We start from the raw sequence: 23,265 nt of genomic DNA, 5'->3' as shown, positions 1-23,265 counted from the left end.
AATGGCGCTAGCTGCGCAGCATTTGTGCACCTCCGCCGTCAGTGTCAGCCAGTTTGCCGTGGCATACGGAGCTCCATCGCAGTCTTTAACACTGGTAGCATGAGGCGACAGCGTGGACGTAAACCGTTATGTGCAGTTGACGGACTTTGAGCGACGGCGTATAGTGGGCAAGCGGGAGGCCGGGTGGACGTACCGCCGAATTGCTCAACACGTGGGGCGTGAGGTCTCCACAGTACATCGATGTTGTCGCCAGTGGTCGGCGGAAGGTGCACGTGCCCGTCGACCTGGGACCGGACCGCAGCGACGCACGGATGCACGCCAAGACTGCAGGATCCTACGCAGTGCCGTAGGGGACCGCACTGCCACTTCCCAGCAAATTAGGGACACTGTAGCTCCTGGGGTATCGGCGAGGACCATTCGCAACCGTCTCCATGAAGCTTGGCTACGGTCCCGCACACCGTTAGGCCGTCTTCCGCTCACGCCCCAACATCGTGTAGCCCGCCTCCAGTGGTGTCGCGACAGGCGTGAATGGAGGGACGAATGGAGACGTGTCGTCTTCAGCGATGACAGTCGCTTCTGCTTTGGTGCCCATGATGGTCGTATGCGTGTTGGCGCCATGCAGGTGAGCGCCACAATCAGGACTCCATATGACAGAGGCACATGGTGTGGGGAGCGATCTCCTACACTGGCTGTACACCTCTGGTGATAGTCGAGGGGACACTGAATAGTGCACGGTACATCCAAACCGTCATCGAACCCATCGTTCTACCATTCCTAGACCGGCAAGGGAACTTGCTGTTCCAACAGGACAATGCACGTCCGCATGTATCCTGTGGCACCCAACGTGCTCTAGAAGGTGTAAGTCAACTACCCTGGCCAGCAAGATCTCCGGATCTGTCCCCCATTGAGCATGTTTGGGACTGGATGAAGCGTCGTCTCACGCGGTCTGCACGTCCAGCACGAACGCTGGTCCAACTGAGGCGCCAGGTGGAAATGGCATGGCAAGCCGTTGCACAGGACTACATCCAGCATCTCTACGATCGTCTCCATGGGAGAATAGCAGCCTGCATTGCTGCGAAAGGTGGATATACACTGTACTAGTGCCGATATTGTGCATGCTCTGTTGCCTGTGTCTATGTGCCTTTGGTTCTGTCAGTGTGATCATGTGATGTATCTGACCCCAGGAATGTGTCAATAAAGTTTCCCCTTCCTGGGACAATGAATTCACGGTGTTCTTATTTCAATTTCCAGGAGTGTATATTATGACTATTGAGGTAAATACATTGTTTGTTCTCTATTAAAATCTTTCATTTGCTAACTATGCCTATCAGTAGTTAGTGCCTTGCGTAGTTTGAATCTTTTATTTAGCTGGCAGTAGTGGCGCTCGCTGTATTGCAGTAGTTCGAGTAACCAATATTTTTTTGCGGTAAGTGATATCTGAAACGTATAGGTTAATGTTAGTCAGGGCCATCCTTTTGTAGGGAGTTCTGAAAGTCAGATTGCGTTGCGCAAAAAAATATTCTGTGTCAGTTTAAGCACAGTCATGTATAATTTTTTCTAAGGGGACGTTTCAACACAACATAGATACAGGGATTAGGTACAGAGTTGTTGAATGTCACACGCATGGTGCGTGTAATGGCTACAGGGTTACAAGCATATATAGGACAAACACAGAAATTATTGAATACGGATGTGGAACAGGTACAAACGCGATTGGATATAGTGTAAAGGAAGCTCGAAATGGCTAAATTGCTGTGGGAACTGGTTAACAGCATTGGTGATGCACAAGTTAGGATGGATGAATTGCAAGAGCCAGTACATCACACATTGCACGGGCAGGTGAGTGTGATGTTGTTCAGATTGGTTCAAATGGGTCTGAGCACTATGGGACTTAACTTCTGATATCATCAGTCCCCTAGAACTTAGAACTACTTAAACCTAACTAAGCTAAGGACATCACACACATCCATGCCCGAGGCAGGATTCGAACCTGCGACCGTAGCAATCGCGCGGTTCCGGACTGTAGCGGCTAGAACCTCTCGGCCACACCGGCCGGCGATGTTGATGTCACGAGAAAAATTCAGATGGAGTCTGAAGCAGGAAGAGGTATATTTCCAGAGGGGGCAGAGCACGTAGTGCCGATAGTTGAAGCGAGTATGTCACTTTTTGTCATATATCTAGGAGTAAGGTAACAACGGATGTAGATAAGATGTATATAGATATTAGATTTCCAGTACCTAGCGTGGTGAGACGGTATCACTGTTACACAGTGCATCCTCATCCGGTGAGATGGGAGTGCATGGGGAAGGGCGTACAGATCAGGACACAGGAGATTTTATTAATTTCTAAGGAGGTGGATACACATGTCAGTTTTAGAGTTTCAGTTTCCATTTGTCCACCACGAGTTGTTTTCATGGGCAAGGGGTCGTGTGAGATCCAGTTATTTAGGACAGAAGCAGAAGCGTCGCAGTGTCGGAGAATAATAGTGAAGCCTATGCCACATTTTCAGCAAGTTGGGAGGCATTGGTAGTATTCAGTATTCGCTACGGAGAGGATATCAGCCAAGTATTATGACAATGGGAATTGGGCAGCAACCACGGAGATGGAATTACAGGACAGTGGTTTGCTAATCAGTGGGAAAAATTGTGAAATAGTAGGGGATCGTTTCAGCTCACCAGCGACAGTCACGGGAGGCACCAAGGTTACAGATACTCATCTGACGCGGTACTGGCCAGATTTGTCATTCAGCATCGCTCCAGGATACATAAACTAGTAGATTCGGAGAAAGGTGAAATTTCAATGCAGCAATTATTAAGGCATGTGGAGGAGTACGATACCAGGCGGAAACAAAACATAGTGACCATTGGTATTTCAATCAGTACTATTACTGTGTTGGTTGTATTTATCAGTGTGGTATATCCTTATTAAAACGGAGGATTCAGCATGTTAATGCAAGACGACTCCATGAGATTCCTGTAGAATGGATTACCAGTAGGGCATGAGTCAGGGCATCCTGGATGTATATAGGGAAGAAGTAGAATAATATGATAGATGTAGAATTAACGTATAGGGTAAATTCGGGGACGAATTTAATTTTTAGGAGGAGGCAGTGTTGCGGCCACATGTAGTAAGCGTTTCTTCATGCAGTGGAGAATGGCAAAACACAGACACGCTGGCGACTGAGGCGTTGCGAAGTAAGCATGCACAGATAGACTGGCGGACAGCAGCAGTCTACGAACAGGCTGACGCAAGATCGCACACAGACCGAGCGCCGAGCGAAGCCTGGAGAGTGCTGAATGAGGGCAAGTGAGGCCAGCACGCTAAGTTACGGTGCAATATACTGCGGTAGTAATAACAGAAAGCTACAACCGACGGTAAAAAACCTCCTCCTGCCGGATATAAATAGTGGAGCGCAGGCAGCAATATACAGAAGCCATTAGGAAGAAGTTCGAATCTGAGGACGGCCGTGGTTCGTGTCTGAATGTTCACTCTTCGTAGGTGACGATTCTGGAAGTCTGTTTCAGCTCGCAGGAGTGATCCTTTCGCCGCCAGATGTCAACTTCAGCTCTGGAGGACGGCCGAAGTTCGGTCGGCACCATGGCTGACCAACTACAGTGAGAACTTCCAGCAGGACCGGGCGTAGAGTGGTCTTGGTCATAGGTGCCGCCGGGTCTGACGCCCGGACTTCACGGCAACCTGTTCCCACGGTGCGTGGTCCGTCCATGACGGGACCTTGCGGACATCGCAACTGACGGCTTCCCAGCCGCTGGTGCAGCAGACGACGGCAGCTGACCTCACGGGAAAGAGCACGTGATTCGAGAGGAGTTTCTCAGGTGTCAACTATCAAACTGTTGTAGCTGCCTGACGCTTTTGTTTGGGGATTAGCGGTATTTACGGTCTGTGCACCACATGAGCCAGCACTTAGTTCAAGCGTCTCTCCTAACCCATGCATGCAGGAGCCCATGCACGCAGCGATATGTGAAGTGGCTGGTGTGTGTTGTGCATCCCAGTGGATGGAGGGCAACAGGTGTTTATGATCGAAAGATTTCTCACAGTGTAATTACGTGCAGTGAGTGAATCATGACGGTATTCTTTGTGTGATAAAAACAGTGATATTTTTAATTACTTTTTTCGATGTATTTTACAAGATCTACATCTTTCCAAACACCAGAGAATGATGAGCTTTTCACACCAAACAAGAAAGTGATCAAACGCCTGCAAACTAGATTTTGTAAATGAACAGTGTATCCTTCCCAATGTAACTGAACTTCCTGTCGTGATATCCTTCACCTCCAGCACAGTTTCGCCAATTTCCAGGTGGGGGGAAGGGAGGAGGGAGGAAGAGGGCTGGGTAGCTCCCAGAGAGAAAGGGGTTATTTTATTGATCAGTTTATTTAATTAGGCAATTATTTTGACATCAATAGTGTGCTAGGATTTCTGAGGGGGATAGGGAGCATTGTAAGTTTCAAGAGGGGTGGGGGAGGGGGATGGATGAGTTGGGGGTGGAGTGTGGGGTTCCTTATAAGAACAGATTATCTTTAGGGGGTCGTAAATCAACCCCCAGGAGGAAAAAGGCAATTAACGGAACTAGAAGTTATAGTTCAATCACTTTTGCCCCTGAATGTATGCAGTCGGCACTAACAGTACGCCTTGATTCCCCTGGTTGCCCCTCTTGTGCATCATAAGTTGGCTGGTGCCAAAATTAACACTGAAGTACACGGTGGGGCCTTAACATGCTAAGCTCAACATTGTGTGGGAATGAACCATAGACTGTAGGGAAAAAGCAACAGAAGAGAATCGAAGCGTTCTAGATGTGATCTTACCGAAGAATATTGTAAATCTGGCGAAATGATGAGCCAAGTATTGAGGAGCTTCTCCTCAGGATATACAAAGAAAACTCTGGCAATAAGAAGTGACGATTGGATAGGACATTTGTTAAGACATCAGGCAGTAACTCTCATAGTGATACTCTGAGATGGGAGGTTGGCACCGGAGAGTAATTCGTTGCGGGGCGCATCAAATCAGTCAAAAGTCTGAGGGCCCAAAGAAAAAGTGAAGAATACATTGAACATTTTTGAAATGTAATGAAAACGTAGCTCCTGAACGTATTTGCAGAAAGCGGTTCAAATTTCTATGTGCATGCTTGTGGAAGTTAGGCCCCCATAAAATTGATTGGTTCTTTTCAAAATGACAACAGTAACTTGGGGTACATTTTAACTTACGCATCGGACTGTGATCTTTACCCACGTAGAACATGTAACCTTGTGTTATCGGATGAACAGTTTTGAAACATTCCGTATATTGTGGATAAAAACTGAAAGAACGTGCAGCCGTTAAAATAAATAAATAAAACTTGACACAATCACGTGATGAGCGCTGCGCTGAATAGCAGTGAGTCGTTCGTTGCACGGAAAGAGGGTTTAACTTTACTGATATTTTTTGTTGAAGGATGTGTGTAGTGTTACCACTTCAGTATTTTATCCAAGCAGTTTCCGGAGGAACTTCAAATACTAACTTTGATTTACTGTGTGTTCATTCATCTATACTAATACCTGAAAGCACTGAATTTTTATATGGATCAGGTACAGTAGGGTTAAGAATTAAGCTGTTTGCTGTAAACAACTTCTAGTCCTTTCTAAAGTTCTTCTCATTTGTGGTGTGATTTGGATGTATTTGAGTCCTTTATTAATAATATATCAGTAGCATACTGAGGCTTGGAAATTTACTTTCAACATGCGTTTATAGCGTTGTAATGAGCGAGAGGTGAGTGTGATGCCATTGCGGGCAAGTGTTGACTATCCCAAATACAATGCATATCGGACATACCAATCGCCAAACGACACCATCGTTTATACCCCGAACAACTAAATTTTCCACTGAAAATGGTTGAGCACCTGTTGGAAACACATTTTACCAATTGGATATAAATGAAATAGGTGTTTCGTCATTTTCCTGCAACCTTCTTGAAATGGTCTATAGATGCGGACTAAATCTTTGAGGTTGGAAACAGCAAAGAACTACCGTTTTTCCAGGATTTCTTTGATTCGATATAGTGAACTCGTATAGAAAGTCTTGCTTCAGATCATAGTTACCGAAATGATTATACCGCAAATTCTATGATTGTGGTAACTTTAACACACACATTTACTTCAGTCCAGCGCTCCGCATATGAATTTTTCACTACTTGAAAAGACTGACAACTGCTGGAGCAATGAGAGTTACTCACGTCCACAGTGCTCGGTTCGTAGATTTCTCCAGGGCAGACGTCTTCGGTGCTGGTGTTGGCGTAGCCGTTGAGGTGATGACCCTCCCTGGCCTCTCGGATCTCCAGCGCCGTCAGGTTCACCATGGTCACAATGGCCACCGACAGGTTGACACGCAGCGCGTATAGGTTCGCGACGCCCAGCATTCCCATCAGCTGGAGGGTGTAGCGTGCTTTCCACCATCCTGCACACACAGGTGGCATTTTGATTCCAGAAAACTGTATTTCCCCTCTCTCTTGACAAGTCGTTATGAACACTCCGCAGTGCTACACTCGGCCCATGGCTAAGGTCACTGACGCTAGCTACTGTTATGGCGCTAGACTAGGAGATAACCCGTTAGAATGCTAGAAGAGGCTTTCTTAGTCAATATTTGGCAAGCAGTAAGATACAAGCTATTAATGTAGAACTGATCACTATCAGAGAGTGCTCGACAGCGCCCCTGGAATTGCTATCAGAGGGGGCGTATCTCGTTTTCATCAGTACGGAATGTGGATGAATATTTCCTATGAATCAGTATTTCTTGCAGATGGAGTAGTAAAAAAGAAAAAACAGTGTTTACGTATGGGGCTGATACAACATTCATTCACACCTCAAGAAGAGTGTGGCACAACAAAGATTTAATATTTCCTTAATGGGATCAGATGTGTTATTGATGATGAACACGGGAGTTGACGATGGTCATACATATCATATTTGGGTAAGTAACAAGAGCATGTAGGGACATTGCACTGTTGGATGTAATCATCTCCTTGCGGTTGTAAGGAGGACTGCAGAATGTTTTCTATGATGATCTGCCAATGTTTTATCAAGGAAATCAGTAAACAGCTTCTCAGTTATTTAAGTGCTATGTCTTTCTTGTTGTGGTCTACAGTCCGAAGACTATTTTAAAACTCCTCATGTTACCCTATACTGAGCATTTCTGAATAGCTGCTGCAACTTACATCCTTCTGAATCTGCTTACTGTATTCCTCTCTTGGTCTCCTTCTACGATTTTTACGTCCCCCCCTCTTTCCCTCCAGTACTAAACTGATGACTCATTGATGTATCAGAGTGTCCTATCAAAGGATTTCTTCATCTGGTCAGGCTACCTCCAAATTAGTTACGCGATCCACCAATCTAATCTTGAGCAATCTTCTGCAGCACCACATTTCAAAAGCCTCTCTCCTCCTCTTGTCTAAACTGTTTATCGTCCATGTTTCATTTCCATAGGCTACACTGCATGCAAATAGTTTCACGAAAGACTTTGTACCACTTAACTCTGTATTCGATGTAAACATATTTCTCTTCAGAAACGCATTTCTTGCCATTGGCAGTCTACATTTTCGGACGTCATCAGTTTCTTCCTGCTCAAATAGTAAAACTCATCTACTTCGTCAAGTATCTCGTTTCCTAATCCAATTGCCTCAGCATCACCGAATTTAATTTAATCCATGTTTTACTTTTTTTGCTGTTCATCCTATATCCTCCCTTCTAGACATTGTCCATTCCGTTCAACTGGTCTTCCAAGTTCTTTATTGTCTCTGACAGAATTACAGTGTCATCGGAAAAATTTAAAGTTCTTATTTCTTCTTCCTAAACTTTAATTCCTACTCCAGATATCCCATTGGCGTCATCTACTGCTAGCTTAGTGTACGAACTGAAATCTGAGATACGCTACAACCCTAGCTCACTGCCTTCCCAACTACTGATTCCTTTTCATGCTCCTCGACTCCCATAACAACCGTCTGGCTTCTGTACAAGTTGTAAATAGCTTCTCGCTACCTGTATTTTAGCCCTCTACCTCCAGAATTTTAAAGAGAGTACTTCAGTCAACGTCAACACTATAAACGAATGTTTTCCTTTTGTTAATATATCTTGTAAGATAAACTGTAGGGTCAAATGGTTCAAATGGCTCTGAGCACTATGGGACTTAACAGCTGTGGTCATCAGTCCCCTAGAACTTAAAACTACTTAAACCTAACTAACCTAAGGACATCACACACATCCATGCCCCAGGCAGGATTCGAACCTGCGACCGTAGCAGTCGCACAGTTCCGGACTGCGCGCCTAGAACCACGAGACAACCGCGGCCGGCCTGTAGGGTCAGTATTGCGTCGCGTATTCCTATATTTTTCCGGAATCCAAACTAAATTCCCCAAGGTCGGCTTCTATCAGTTTTTCCAAGCTTCTGTAAAGAATTCGTGCTAGCATTTTGCAACCATGAAACTACTAGTACGATAATTTTCATACTTGTCAGCACCTGCTTTCTTTGTTATTAGCATTCTTCTTGAAGTCTGTGGGTATTTCGCCTGTCTCACATACCTTACACACCAGATGTAAGAGTTTTGCAGTGGCTGGTTCTCCAAAGGCTATCAGTAGTTCTAACGGAATGTCGTATACTCCAGGGTCCTCATTTGGACTTAGGGCTTTCAGTGAGTTGTCAGATTCTTCTCGCAGTGCCATATCTCCCATCTCATCTTCATCTACATTCTCTTACATTTCTATAATACTGCTTTCAAGTTAGTCTTGTATAGGTCCTCTATATACTCCTTCCACCATACATCTTCTTCGCTTAGCACTGGTTTTCCATCTGAGGTCTTGACATTCATAGAGGCGCTATTCTTTCTCCAGAGGCTGTTTCCATTTTCTGTAGGCAGTATCTGTCTTTCCTTTAGTGGCATATGATTCTACATTCTTACATTTGTAGTCTAGCCATTCCTGCTTAGCCGTTTTCCACTTTCTGTCAGCCTCATTTTTTAGACATTTGTATTCCCTTTCGCCTGCTTCATTTGCCACATTCCTTGTATTTTCTCCTTTCATCCGATGGATTCAACATCTCCTGTGTTATCCACGAATTTCTTCTAGGCTTTGTTATTTTACCTCTTTCATCCCCTGCTGCCTTCCTTACTTCATCTCTCAAAACTCTCGTCTTCTGCTGTCCACCATTCCCCTGTTCTAGTCAGTCTTTGCATAATACTCCCACTGGCTCTAACTTGTGTAGGTAATGTAACGATGATCAGTTTAATACCGTTTCCAACTCCGAATTACCTAAGAGTCCTGTTTAGTTGCCTTTTGTACAAGGTGATCAAAAAGTCAGTATAAATTTGAAAACTTAATAAACCACGGAATAGTGTAGATATAGAGGTAAAAATTGACACACATGCTTGGAATCACATGGGGTTTTATTAGAACCCTTGGAATGACATGGGGTTTTATTAGAACCAAAAAAACAAAGTCCACAAAATGTCCGACAGATGGCGCTGGACAGCAAAACGTCAGTGACTGCCCAAGACAATCGTGTATAAAAGGAGCTGTAATGAGAGAGAGAATCAGATGCGCCAGCAGTCGCAGCATGTTGACGTTACCTGAAAAGGCGCTTTTACTGAAGCTGTATTATCATAATGGGGAATGTGCTAGTTCAGCGTTACAATCTTGTCGCCATAGGAAGGGGATTCGATCGGGTAAAGGTCCGTTGACAAATGCAGCTGTGGCGACAATGATTTTGAAGTTCAAAGCCACGGATTGTTTAGACGATAGACCCCGTAGTGGCCTACCGAGCACAAGGCGTAATGCTGCTGAGAAAGTTCAGGAAGAAATGGAGACTGCAGTAGGTTCGTCTACGCACGGGGAAGTCAGCTCTCGTGCAGTCGCACGTCGCACCGGCATTCCATACACTAGTGTTTGGTAGGCGCTTAGGCGTACCCTCCGATGCTATCCGTACAAAATCCATCGGCATCATGAACTGTTACCTGGCGATTTAGTGAAGCGGAGGGCACTTGCAGCGTGGGCGTTTCAAAAGATGGCGGAGGATGACGATTGCTTGAGTAACGTTTTGAGGACCGACGAAGCTCCTTCACGCTCCGAGGGTCTGTCAATGCCCACAACTGCAGAATTTGGGCTACTGAAAATCCTATAACTGTCGTGGAAATTCCATTGAACGACGAGGAAGTCACGGTATGGGTTGGATTTACCTCATCTACCGTTATCGGGCCTTTTTTCTTTGATGAAATGCGTGACTCCGATTTTTTAACTGCTACCGTCACGGTTGAGAGGTACTCCGATATGTTACAGAATCGCATCATCCTCAGCCTAGCTGATAAACACCTGCTGGAACGTACGATGTTTATGCAGGATGGCGCTCCACCCCATATTGCTAGACGCGTGAAAAATCTCTTGCTCGCGTCGTTTGGTGATGATCGTGTGCTTAGCCACCACTTTCGTCATGCTTGGCCTCCCAGGTCCCCAGACCTCAGTCCGTGCGATTATTGGCTTTGGGGTTACCTGAAGTCGCAAGAGTATCGTGGCCGACCGACATGTCTAGGGATGCTGAAAGACAACATCCAACGCCAATGCCTCACCGTAACTCTGGACCTGCTTTACAGTGCTGCTCACAACATTATTCCTTGACTATATCTATTGTTGAGGAATGATGGCGGACATACTGGCATTTTCTGTAAAGAACATCATATTTGCTTTGTCTTACTTTGTTATGCTAATTATTGCTATTCTGATCAGATGAAGCGCCATCTGTCAGACATTTTTTGAACTTTTGTATTTTTTGATTCTAATAAAACGCCATGTCATTCCAAGCATGTGTGTCAATTTGTACCTCTTTTTCTACATTATTCCGTGATTTATTCGGTTTTCAAATTTATACTGACTTTTTGATCATCCAGTACTTTAACTATTCGTTGTTGCTATAACTGCCTCATTGTATTGTACTGTATTGTATGTTAACCAGGGACCTAGAAACGACTGAGAGGCTCTAACCCCGCGACAGCCAAAGTGGTCTACAACCCCACGACGACTACCGCAGTCCACTTCACCCATCCGACGCTCCACACCGAACCCAGGGTTATTGTGCGGTTCGGCCCCCGGTGGACCCCCCAGGGAACGTCTCACACCAGACGAGTGTAACCCCTATGTTTGCGTGGTTGAGTAATAGTGGTGTACGCATACGTGGAGAACTTGTTTGCGCAGCAATCGCCGACATAGTGTAACTGAGGCGGAATAAGGGGAACCAGCCCGCATTCACCGAGTCAGATGGAAAACCGCCTAAAACCTACCCATAGACTGGCCGGTTCACCGGACCTCGACACAAATCCGCCGGGCGGATTCGTGCCGGGGACCAGGCGCTCCTTCCCTCCCGGAAAACTGTCTCATAGTCACTGATACCAATATCGATGTGGTCATTCTCAAAGAGGTTTAGTCGATTTTTTGTCACTAGATCTAATGTATTTCCGTCATGAGCGAGGTTCTGAATTACCTGTTCTAAGTAGTTTGCGGAGAAGACATTACGTAACGTTTCCCGAGAAGTGAAACCTGTTCTAAGCAGTTTGAGGAGAAGATATTACGTATTGTTTCCCAAGAAGTGAAGTGAGGTTTTCTCTAAAGTAATCGGTTACATTTGAAGGTACGGCTGGTGGCCGATAGATGGATTCAGTAATTATTTTATGCCCACCCTTGATCCTGGGTCTTGCCCAATCACTCCTAGCATTCAGCTTCAATTTCTGTATCCTTGGATATGAGTTTCTTGCCTACTGTGACAAATATAACACCTCCATTTCCAGTTAGGCTATCCTTTCGGTATCAGTTTCTATCTTCCCGAAAAACCTCGCTGTTGTCAACTTCCTGTGGCTGTCTAGCGTCATGCGTTAGCCATTATGGGATTCAGTGGTACAGCCACTGTCAACCTTCTCTAATAGTCTCGTTGCCTTTAGAGCATGTAATTATCAGTTTTATTGAGTAAATAAAGTGGAAGAAAGGCGAATCAAAAGACCTACCATCTTTCGAAGTGTCTGGTTCAAGATTCTTACTTGATTCAGAGCTCCGGCAACCATTTAACACTGAAGCGAAAAACGAGATATCTATCACAAAGGGGTAGCTGCAAAATGTGCTGTTTCTCTGAAAAGTTTTCTTATTATGGTCACTGGCAAATTCGACAATAAAGCTGAGGTATGATAAATACAGATCATACTTACTCCTATTAATGGAGATAACTAATATGACAAGATATGTTAGTTATATATAGTAACTGTAAACCACTAACGCCGATTTACTACCAAATAGATTATCGTCAAGAACAGTAAGAGAAAACTGTAGAAATACACACATCAAAAAGAGTTTTGCATCACCTCGGTTCAGACCGTTCCGGCACCTATACAGAAAATTGAAATAGAGATCAGCATAAACATCGTTTCCGCCTTTTTTATTTCTCATGAAAACCACATATTGAATGTTGTACCATCATACAACGAGAACCTCAGAGGTGGTAGTCCAGATTGGTGTACGCTCCGGTACCTCTAATACCTAGCATAATCTTGCATTGATGTATGTCTGTATTCGTCGTGGCATACTATCCACAAGGTCATCAAGGCACTGTTAGTCCAAGATTGTCCCACTCCTCAACGGCGATTCGGCGTAGATCTCTCAGACTGGTTGGTCGGTCAGTTCATCCATCCATAAACAGTCCTTTTTAGTCTATCCCAGGCATGTTCGACAGGGTTCATGTCTGGAGAATATGCTGGCTACTCTAGTCAGGCGATGTCGTTATCCTGAAGGAAGTTATTCACAAGATGTGCACGATGGGGGAGCGAATTGAAGTCCGTGAATACAAATATCTCGCCAATATGCTGCCGATAAGATTGCTCTGTCGGTCGGAGGATGGCATTCTCGTATCGTATAGCCGTTACGGCGCCTTCCATGACCACCAGCGGCGTACGTCGGCCCCACATAATGCCACCCTAAAACAGCAGGGAACCTCCACCTTCCTGCACTCACAGGACAGCGTGTCTAAGGCGTTCAGCCTGACCGGGTAGCCCCCAAACACGACTCCGACGATTGTGTGGTTGAAGGCCTATGCGACAGTCATCGGTGAAGTGAACGTGAGGACAATCCAGAGAGGTCCGTTGGGCCCAACTGTACCACGCGACACGGTGTCGTGGTTGCAAAGATTGACCTCGCCATGGACGTCGGGAGTGAAGTTGCGCATCATGTAGCCTACTGCACAGAGTTTCAGTCGTGACACGACGTCCTGTAGCTGCTCAAAAGCGTTATTCAACATGGTGGCGTTGCTGTTAGGGTTCCTCCGAGTCGTAATCCGTAGGTAGCGGTCATCAACTGCAGTAGTAGCCCTTGAGAGGCCTGAGAGAGGCACGTCATCGACAGTTCCTGTCTCTCTGTATCCCCTCCAGGTCCGAACAATATCGCTGTGGTTCACTCTGTGATGCCTGGGCAGTTCCCTTATTTGGAGCCCTTCCTAGCACAAAGTAACAATGCGGACGCGATCGTATCGCCGTATTTATCGTCTAGGCGTGGTTAAACTACTGAAAACACGAGCCATGTACCTCCTTCCTGGTGGAATGACTGCAGCTGACCGGCGGTCGAATATCGTCCGTCTAATAGGCGCTGCTCATGCATGGTTGTTTACATTTTTATGCGGATTTAGTGACATCTCTGAACAGTCAGAGGGACTGTGTCTGTGATACCATATCCACAGTCACCGTCTATCTTCAGGAGTTCGGGGAACTGGGCTGATGCAATACTTTTTATGATGTGTGTAGGTGTTCAATAAACTAGGCGAAGAGGAGGTAGTGTCGTATCTCATTGAGGTCCTTGAAACTCTTAGCTCAGGTCAATAGCTTGTAGAGAAACTATGAATTAAATTTAAAGGTATAGCTGACGATGTGCTGGAAGATATGTACCACGTAGAACTGTTCATAATGGGAGGTTCCCTCCATGGTACAGAGTAACTGTATAGAAACTTATAAAGACTAAGAGACATTTGCATAAAATATGTCAAATAAAGCATAGGCTTATACATACAAACGCATTTAACTATGAAGAGAGCAATACGTGAACCATTCATGTGACTGCTGTAGCAGAATACTTTCACTCTTTCACAAAATGCAAAGAAATTCTGGTTGTGTGTGAAGGCTGTTTGTTGATAACAGTTTGAAGCGATACATAGGTTGATATTGCAAAACCTAGTATTCTATGACTACAATATCAGTCCGTCACAGCTGCAGTTAGTACACTCATACAAATACCTTGGTGTAACACAATGTAGGGACATTAAATGGAGTGGATACATAGTCTCAGTCATGAGTACAGCAGGTAGCAGACTACGGTTCATTGATAGAATACTACGGAAATGAAATCAGTCAGCAAAGGAATTTGCTTATAAATCACTCATGTGACCCGTCCTAGAATACTACTTAAGTGTGTAGGATCTGAGCCTGATAGTACTAAGAGGGGTACTGAACACAAACAGCGAAGAGCATCATGAATTGTTAAAGGTTTGTTTGACCTGTGGGAAAATGTTACACACATGTTGAAAGCATTGTACTGGTAGACTCTTGAAGATAGGCATGAAGTATTCAGAGAAAACGTAAGTTTTCTGGAAAGGACTTTGAATGGTGGCTCTAGAAATGAACTGCAGCACCCTACATATCTCTCCAGTAGGGATCTTGCTGACAAGACCAAACTAATTACAGTACACACAATTATTTAAGTAATCACTCCTCCCTTGCTCCACATGCGAATGGCGCCGTAAAAGGCCCTAATAATTGGCACTATGGGATATCCCTGCAGTGTACTTTAGAGTGTTTTGTAGAGTGTGGATACAAACATAGCTGTAGCGAGGAACAGTTTTTTGGATGGTCGTTTAACATCATGATAGGATCATTATAACAATCGACCTACCTAGATATAATTTGTCTCAATATACAGGGTAAACAGTAATAAACTGACAAATGCAGGGACGGATTCCTGACCGAGAATGTAGAAAAAAAGGTACTGTGAACATGTGTCCAGGAATGGACGGTGGGCGTGTAACGACAACAAATCGTTCCAGAGCACAGTACAGAGATGCATCGCATCCACGTCACAAAACATGTTCAAAGTGGCCTCAATGGGATGCATTCACACTCGGCATCATGGACTGCCGCACTCTTTCGCACTTTCCGGCTTCTCTGCGAATGGCGTCACAGGTGTCGTGAACACGCTGTGGAAGGGTCTGCACATTAGGAACTGGTTCAACATACAAAACACATTTCAGATGCCCCAGAGATAAATATTCAGGCAGTTTACGTCCGGTGATCTTGCAGTCCATGCTAGAGGGCTCCGCGTCTCATCCAGTATCCGGAAGAGATGTTGTTGAGGGTCGGCGAATTTTAACAAACTGTAATGGGAAAGTGGAGTGGTGCTCCGTCATGCAAAAACCACATAACCTGAGTTATTGCCAAAGGCAAATTCTCAAGCATCCGAGGCAGAGTTTTCGGAGGCAGTCCAGGCACATTCCTCCATCGAGGAGTTGTGTAAAAACACCCGGTCCTTTTACGTGTTCGTCAAGAGTTCCTTGACAAATTGATACTGAACCGATGCTAATGAGATGTCTTAATCATTCCCCGAGGATTTTCTGTAGTTCACAAATAACAATATGCAGATTGATGATGCCAGTTCTGGTGAAAGTGGCTTCATCGGTAAAGAGGTCTGATGACAGGAATCCCAAAGTCATGATGATCTGGTGCAAAAACCATCGACAAAACTCTTTCCACAGAGGAATTCGCTGCTGATATCCTTGCACAAGTTTCAGGTGATAGGGGTAGTAGCGGTTGTCATCCAGTATATACATAATCGTACTTACACAACGTTAGCAGGCCACTTGCCTGTAGCTTGTACTAGTGTTCGTCTAAATATCCTGTGCAACACGGGCATCCAAATCCGACGTATGCACATTCCGCCGCCTCCCTTCACGCTCGTCTTAAAGGACCAATAACCACACAAACACCCTAAATGGGCTTGAAATGATGTATGATGCGGTTGGTGTCTGTGAGAGTACTCGTTTTGGTATAGTCGTGCTGCCTCTCGATCGTTTCCATTTGCTTGGCCGTACACAAGCACCATCTCGGTTTGTTCCCGACATGAATACCGGATCATTCTATTGCTTACAGTAAGCTGCGTCAATCACACAGCCTGCAACACACAGTGCGTGACCAGAGAAATTGAAATGAAACGATCTTGTGGCATTGATGGCCGGGAAGTTCGTTCGCTGCGTTGCAAGTCTTATTTTAGGTGACGTCACATTTGGCAGCCTGCGCGTCGGTGATGCTGAGAGAATGATGAGGACAACACAACACCCAGTCCACGACCGAAGAAAATCCCCAATCGAGCCGGGAATGTAACCCAGACTCGCTGCATAAATGGCAAGCATGTTACACCTCAGCTAAGCAGGAGGACGTGATCAGAGGATCTTTCATTCATCAGTTCTGTCTAACATGGCATCGATACATTTCGGGACGTATGTTCATAGGACATTTTTTCCTATATCTCCAGTCAGGAATCTGTCCCTGCTGTTTGTCGGTTTTATTAATCTTCGACCTGTAAAATGATGATGTATCACTTTAACAGAAAAGCAGTTACATTCTGTGGATTTATATGGTTATACAGCATTTCCTGCTAACTCTGCCATAATATTTGTGACAGTGTATATCTAATGCGGCATATCCAGAACGTCTACTTATGTCCAATGTCTGAAGTATAACGTAGACCAGTGCCTGTATATTGCCGTATGTTACAATAGTAGTATTACCGTGTTCTATTACCACAATACGTAGAAAACGTGAGGAAGAGAGTCCGCGTATACTATGCTTGTCATTGGATGCATACCCTCATTCTGTATCTCAATGGTGTCACAGGTATTTTTCTATTGCTATAAAGTTATCAAAACCCAGCTGTACTTCTACATGTAAGTTTTTATATTCAAAATCTTTAACAGGGATCTGTTTTATTCCGTTCTACACACATTTTTCATTTTCATAACGCCTACAGAATAACATCCGTTGTAGGAGTCAATCATAATTCGCTCGCATGTAGCATATCCAGAACGTATTGTGGTGGGAAATGGATTTCTCTTGACGCTGTAATGTAACACTTCCGTTTCGCTAATATTTGATACTTTTAGTCAGCCCTCCATAGAGTCATATTCGAATAATTCATTCCATACTCATAAATCACAGCCTGAATCCATGTTCTTTGGTGGAGGAAGATGTAAACGCCTCTACTGGAAGCGTTTCAGCACTCATTATGAGATGGCTCCCGATAACTTCCTTCTCTCCTAAGCCCGTGATTTGACATATAAAATTTATAACATATCATTATAATTGGAGCTCGTCCACCTTAAACGCCCCAATGATTGTTTACAGTAACATTACAGTATACTTAAGTAGTCTTCCTCTCCTTGCACACACAGAAAATCAGTCAATACTTACTTACATGAATTTCAGTGGTCGTGGGTTCGTTTCTCTGACTACCAATCGAAACGTACTGGGTCTCGGGTTCGAAATCAGACACTACTAAAAATTCTGAAAAAACACCATAGCTATAGCTGCTGAAGACATCCAGCATAATAAGTAATCCTCCTCCTGCCAACAGGCTTATCAAAGAAGATGGAGGGGCGGAGAGATTTTTAGGGTACTCGCTTGTCCCTGTGGTGGGAATCTGCTCTTAAAAGGCGGGAGAATCAGAAACGATCATCGCCATGATGATGCAGAAGGTAATTGAAACTGCTGCGTTAAAGGCACATATTGTGTATCCATAGGACATGTATACTCTAATTTATAACGTGCCATGATGATCACTTCAGTAACAAAAGATGCTTGATTTAAGTCTCTAGGTGGTGACTGCCAGGGATGAGTTGACCATGAGAAATAGATAGAAAACGACGGGATAACATTCTACAGGGAGGAGCTTGGGATGTTAGAAGTCTGAACGTAGCAAGAAAACCGGAAAAGGAAAATTCAAAGGCTCAATTTAGATGTGGTAGGGGCGACTGAAACGAAATGGATAGAAGATATGGATTTCAGATCAGACGAGTATAGGTTAATATCAACGGCAGTAGGAAGTGGTAAAACTGGAGTTGGATTGTTTATGAGTAGGGGAGTACGGCTTAGAGTGATCTACAGTGAACAGTTCTGTAACAGAGTAGCTCTCGTCTGATTCGACATCAAACCACCGCCGACCATGACAGCTCAGGTATACATGCCAACGTCTCAAGCTGAAGATAAAGAGACAGAGAAAGAGCATTGGGTTACTGGACGGGCAATTCACAACGCAGAGGGAGATAAAAAACCTAATAGTTATGGGAAGATTGGAACACGGTTGTAAGGCAATGAAAAGAACGAACAGCTACCAGCAAAGAAGGGCTAGCGAGTGGAAATGGGAGAAAAGAAAGACTGAGTTCTACAACAACATTCACATGGTAATAGCAAATATTCTTCTTCTTCTGCTACCAATCAAAAGTCAGGACTTATGGCCGCTCCCGTTCTCACCATCTCTTCCTCGGCTTTTTCGTATTCCTCCTTGCAATAGGACTGTATTCCATCTCTTGTCGAGTAATTATCTGAGGTGACATACGCAATACATGCTCTTTCTAGTCTTGCTTTCGCTAAACAACTTTTTCAGTTAATAGCTGAAGTTCCAGCTATTTCCTTATTTCTTCATTCCTTGTGCACCTTTTCACTGATCTGAGGAACTTTATTTGTGATGTTTCAAGTTTTCTTACTTCTTTTGCCCTTAATGTCCATCTTTATGGTCAGTATAGTGTGTGGTTAGTGTAATGAATTAAGAAAATTTCATTTGTGTTTCTCTTCTGGTTTTTATCCTTGAATGTTCTTCTCATCGTGACAAATACGTGATGGTAGACTTTTATTTTGTATGTCTTTCTCTCCTTAAAAAGCTACGTCACATCTTAGATACTGAAAATATAACGTCTTTCCTATTATTGTGCTACTGATGATAATTTTATGGAAGCAGTATACACTGTCTGTATGTTTATCTGTTCGTCGGCAGAAATAATTGTATTCAGAAATTTCCCTGGACCATTTCTTATACCTTGAGGTACTCCGTCCATCACTCATTCCCTGATCAAGTCGTTAAAGTAGATGTTGAATGGTTTCATACCACAGACTTGTCTTACCCCATGGTTTTACTCTGTTTCCAGTGTCAGCTCTTTGCTAATATCTCTACTTATGTTGGTGTTTTTGTGTAAACCGTGGCATATTATTGACCAGAACTTCTCAAAGTCGTTAAATGTAAGGTGCTTCTCGTAACTGAATTCTTGTCTTTCTTGTATAATTTGTCTCTGAGTGAAAACATCGTCAACACGAGTTCTTCCTTTACAAAAGCCTGCTTTTCGTTCTAATGAATCTGAATCAGATATGTTTCGAAGCCTAGGAGTGTGACTTCTGTCTCATTTTTTAAACAGTGAAATAACTTTAGTGCACCTCCATGTTATGGCACGTCACCTGTATGCCAACACGTGATACACGGATCATTCCGAATTCTAGAAATTTTCGACCATAAATGATCATTTCTGATTAACTCAGGTGCTTTTTGTATTTTTTGTTTTCTTCAATGCCTGTTTTAATTCTCTGTTCCTGTCTCTCCTTTCTCTTCCGTATTTTCTCATCCGTTAGCTCTTTTGCACCCTGACTATATGATAATTATGCGTCATGATTTATATTGTCCTCTAAAGAAATAATATTTATACTGTATTTGCAGTAAATTTCTACGTTCTTCGTAGCTGTATGGTCAGTTTATATGCTATTTTGATGTATGTCGTGATCATTCTGCTTATAAATGTATCGCATGAGAATCTATGTGCCTGTATTACTGATCTTTTTGTTTCTTTTCTGAGTCCATAATATTTTTCTTTAGGTTCCTTAGTCAGTTTCTGTACGACCTCTTTATATGCTTTGTTTTTCTGTCCTATGGTTTCTTCCACCCCTTTGTTCCAAATCTTAAGTCCAATTTTTTTATTCATTTTAGGTTTTGTGCTTATTTAGCGACATGTATTACGATGTTTTTAATGTTTACCTATTCTTCAGTTAGATCTTCGCTTGATGGTATTTGTTGGATTAGCTTAGTTATGCAGCACACTTACCGACTGCTTAAACTCTCCTCGTGTAGCATATGCATCTTAAAAGCAAATAGTCTCTTCAAGAATCATAATAGGAGACGGTACATTTGGGAAAGACCCGGAGAAAAGAGAAGGTTCCACCTGGATTATATCGTGGACTGACAGCGACTCGAAAGAAGATACTGGATTGTAAGACGTACCCAAGAGTAGATATAGATGTACTTCACAATTGGTAACGATAAACATCAGACTGAAATTTAAGAGAATCATCCGAAAGAATCATGTGGAAGGAACTGTGCGACTGACTACTGATGAATGACAAGACGAGTGTGAAGTTCGCTATTGGTGTGGATACTGCGTTAAGAAACACCAGAGCAGGCAGTTCAGTTGAAGAGGAATCATTAATAAAGGCACTCAAAGATGTTAGACAGGCAGACATAGTTAAAAGGAATATAATCGCGAAGAATAAAATTGATCCATGGAAGAAGAGAGTACAAAAATGTTCAGGAAAAGAAAGGAAAGCAGAACATAAATCACTTAGGAATGAAATAAATAACAAGTGCATCGCAGTCTAGGCGAAATGACCGCAAAAAAGATAGGAAGAAATCGAAAAAGAAATGATCATCGAGTGAACTGACTTAGGATATAGAAAAGTCAAAACAGTGGTAACTTTAAGAGTACAGTGAGAATCACACTGTTAAATGCAGAGGAGAGGGCAGATACCTGGGAAGAGTATATTGAAGATCTCTCTGAGGGGGAGGACTTGTCTAACGACATGAGGAAGGAACTGAAGGCCAGGGATGGTTAGTACTATGTCGTCCATACGTGAGTCCATACAGTTGCCTAGCAATGGTATGTTTGTACGATCCTTAAACGCGAGTTTCGAAATGCAGCTTTCCTGTTGCTATCTTCTACTTTCACGCCATACTGGTCAATGTGTGGCTGGATAGAATACTTAGACCCGCTAAGCGATTTTATATACGACCAGATTTTTCTCGGGTTGTAGACAAGATCTTTTGCTAAGAAATAACAGTGGTAATTGTACGCTTCGACCATCGATCATTTCACAGACGAACTAATTCTGATAACTTCTGCCTGTTATTCGCGCGTCCTCTTTTGAACCGAGAATGCAACGATCTTTGCTCCCTCCACATTTTGCGAATTTTATTACTAAACCACGGTGTGTTTTTCCTTCCTTAACCCACTTACTCCTCTAGAGCGGTAATTACAATTCGTTTAAACTTTATCGATAATTTCTCTACGCTCATCATTCTGGTACTAGATAATGTCCGTTTATTGTCTAAGTGGGATGCTGACAACTGCTTATCTGCTCTTTCTAGCTTAAATACGCCCCTTTCCTTCCTGATTTATTTATTAACTTTACTAATCATTGTCGCTAAGATGATATCATATCTCTGTACTGACACCGTCAACAAGATGAGGCTACAAGACCTAAAATATTTCCCCCTGCGTGTAAATTCTCGAATTAGCTTTCGGAACAGTTTTCGGAACTAGTTTTCGGAACAGGTGTCCAAAAGAACTCCTCAAGACTGCCTGTCTATGCCACTTGCAATGAACCATAGACGTCCCAGTCTACACTGGGCAGGTAAAGGCGCCTCCAAGTAATACTACACGAACTCGATTTTTTCAGAGCTACTGATCTTAGACCTTAGCTAAATAACTCTAGGACTGTCAAATTATTGTTCAAGAAAGGTGATAGGAGAGACATCACCGCTGTTATCTTTTTCCAAAATGTTTAATAAGACTATGTATTCTAAACATTTTCTCCCCTGAGCTACAATAATATCCTCAACAAATCACAGTTTGCATTTCAAAAGAGCTTCTCTACTGAGAGCCCAATTTAGATGATCACGCACCAAATCTTACAAGCATTAAATAAAGAAATGGCTCCCGCTAGTATTTTCTGCGACCTATCTAAGGCATTTGAATGTGCATATCACGCTATTGCACCTTCGTCATAGATATATTGAAGTTTAATGGGGTTGATGGAATAGCTGACCAATGGACAATGTCGTGTGTAATCAAAAGAATGCCGAAAATTTTACTTAGTAATTCAAGCTATCTATCCCGGGATTTTCTTCTGAGCGGGGGGATATCACTTATGGGGTTGCCCAAGGCTCAACTTTAGGTCCACTGATGTTCCTCATCTACATAATCGGCCATCAATGACTAGTTTTCTGCAAATGGTCTTACACTCAATTTTAAAAAGACAGTACACATTCATCTCTGCACTTCTAGGGGTACTACACCACTGGTAAGTGTAATGTTGATGTGGAAATAATAAATAGGATGGAAAACTAAAAATTCTTTGGTGTCCATTTGATGAGAATTTAAACTAAAAAAAGCAAGTTTTGGAACTTTTAAACAACTTAGTTTAGCCACATTTGTACTTAGAATCATTGGAAATCTTGTGGAGAGACAAGTTAGTATTTAACATATTTTGCCTATTTTAATTCAGTAATGTCATGTTGAATAATGTTCTGGGATAGCTCACTTTTAAGACAGAATCATTGCTCAAAAATGTGCTGTAGTATAAAATGTGCTGCTCACCCACTATGACCTTGTAGACATCTCTCATTAACTTTTTTGTAAATAATGCATTACAATTCAAAAGGAACACTGCTGTGCATATTTACAAACAAAGAAGGTAAAATGACATTCATTACTCCACATTAAGGCTGCCTTTAGCACAAAAACTAGTGCGCAACCCTGTAAGTAAAACTTTTGATACCTTACCCACTGATATAAAATATCTGACAAACAGCAAAGTAAAATTTGACAACAACAAAAAGTATTTGCTCGACCACTCCTTCCATTCCGTAGAAGAATTTCTGTAACTGTCATGTTTAAAAGATGGAGAGTAAGAATTACTAACTCATTTCTGGAATTTTTTAAAGTACAAGCTTATAATTGTTTAGCATGTAGCCATTATTACAAATTAATTTGCAATGTGAATATAAAGCACCTCATCTACATCACTAAGGTTAATTATGCAATTGATCCATGGAACATGAAACTTACTTCGGAATCGGGTTGCCGACAAAAACATCTAACAGTTAAATTAATTTCACCTATACACGTTAT

General features: G+C 43.1%; 1 protein-coding gene across 2 annotated transcripts in view; it reads right to left on the bottom strand.

Annotated features, from left to right (window-relative positions):
- LOC126354163 (putative inorganic phosphate cotransporter) overlaps positions 1–23,265 on the bottom strand; it is a 195,266-nt gene that overhangs the window by 124,245 nt on the left and 47,756 nt on the right. For both annotated transcript variants that reach the window (XM_050003584.1, XM_050003585.1), the window contains exon 2: positions 6,227–6,447. In XM_050003584.1, coding sequence (XP_049859541.1) covers positions 6,227–6,447 — 221 coding nt within the window. The remainder of the gene's footprint in view (positions 1–6,226; positions 6,448–23,265) is intronic.

The sequence above is a fragment of the Schistocerca gregaria genome, chromosome 3, assembly GCF_023897955.1.
Source record: "Schistocerca gregaria isolate iqSchGreg1 chromosome 3, iqSchGreg1.2, whole genome shotgun sequence".
NCBI classification, from domain to species: domain Eukaryota; kingdom Metazoa; phylum Arthropoda; class Insecta; order Orthoptera; family Acrididae; genus Schistocerca; species Schistocerca gregaria.
The sequence above is the reverse complement of the archived record's forward strand: the minus strand, read 5'-3'. Positions and strand labels throughout refer to the sequence as shown.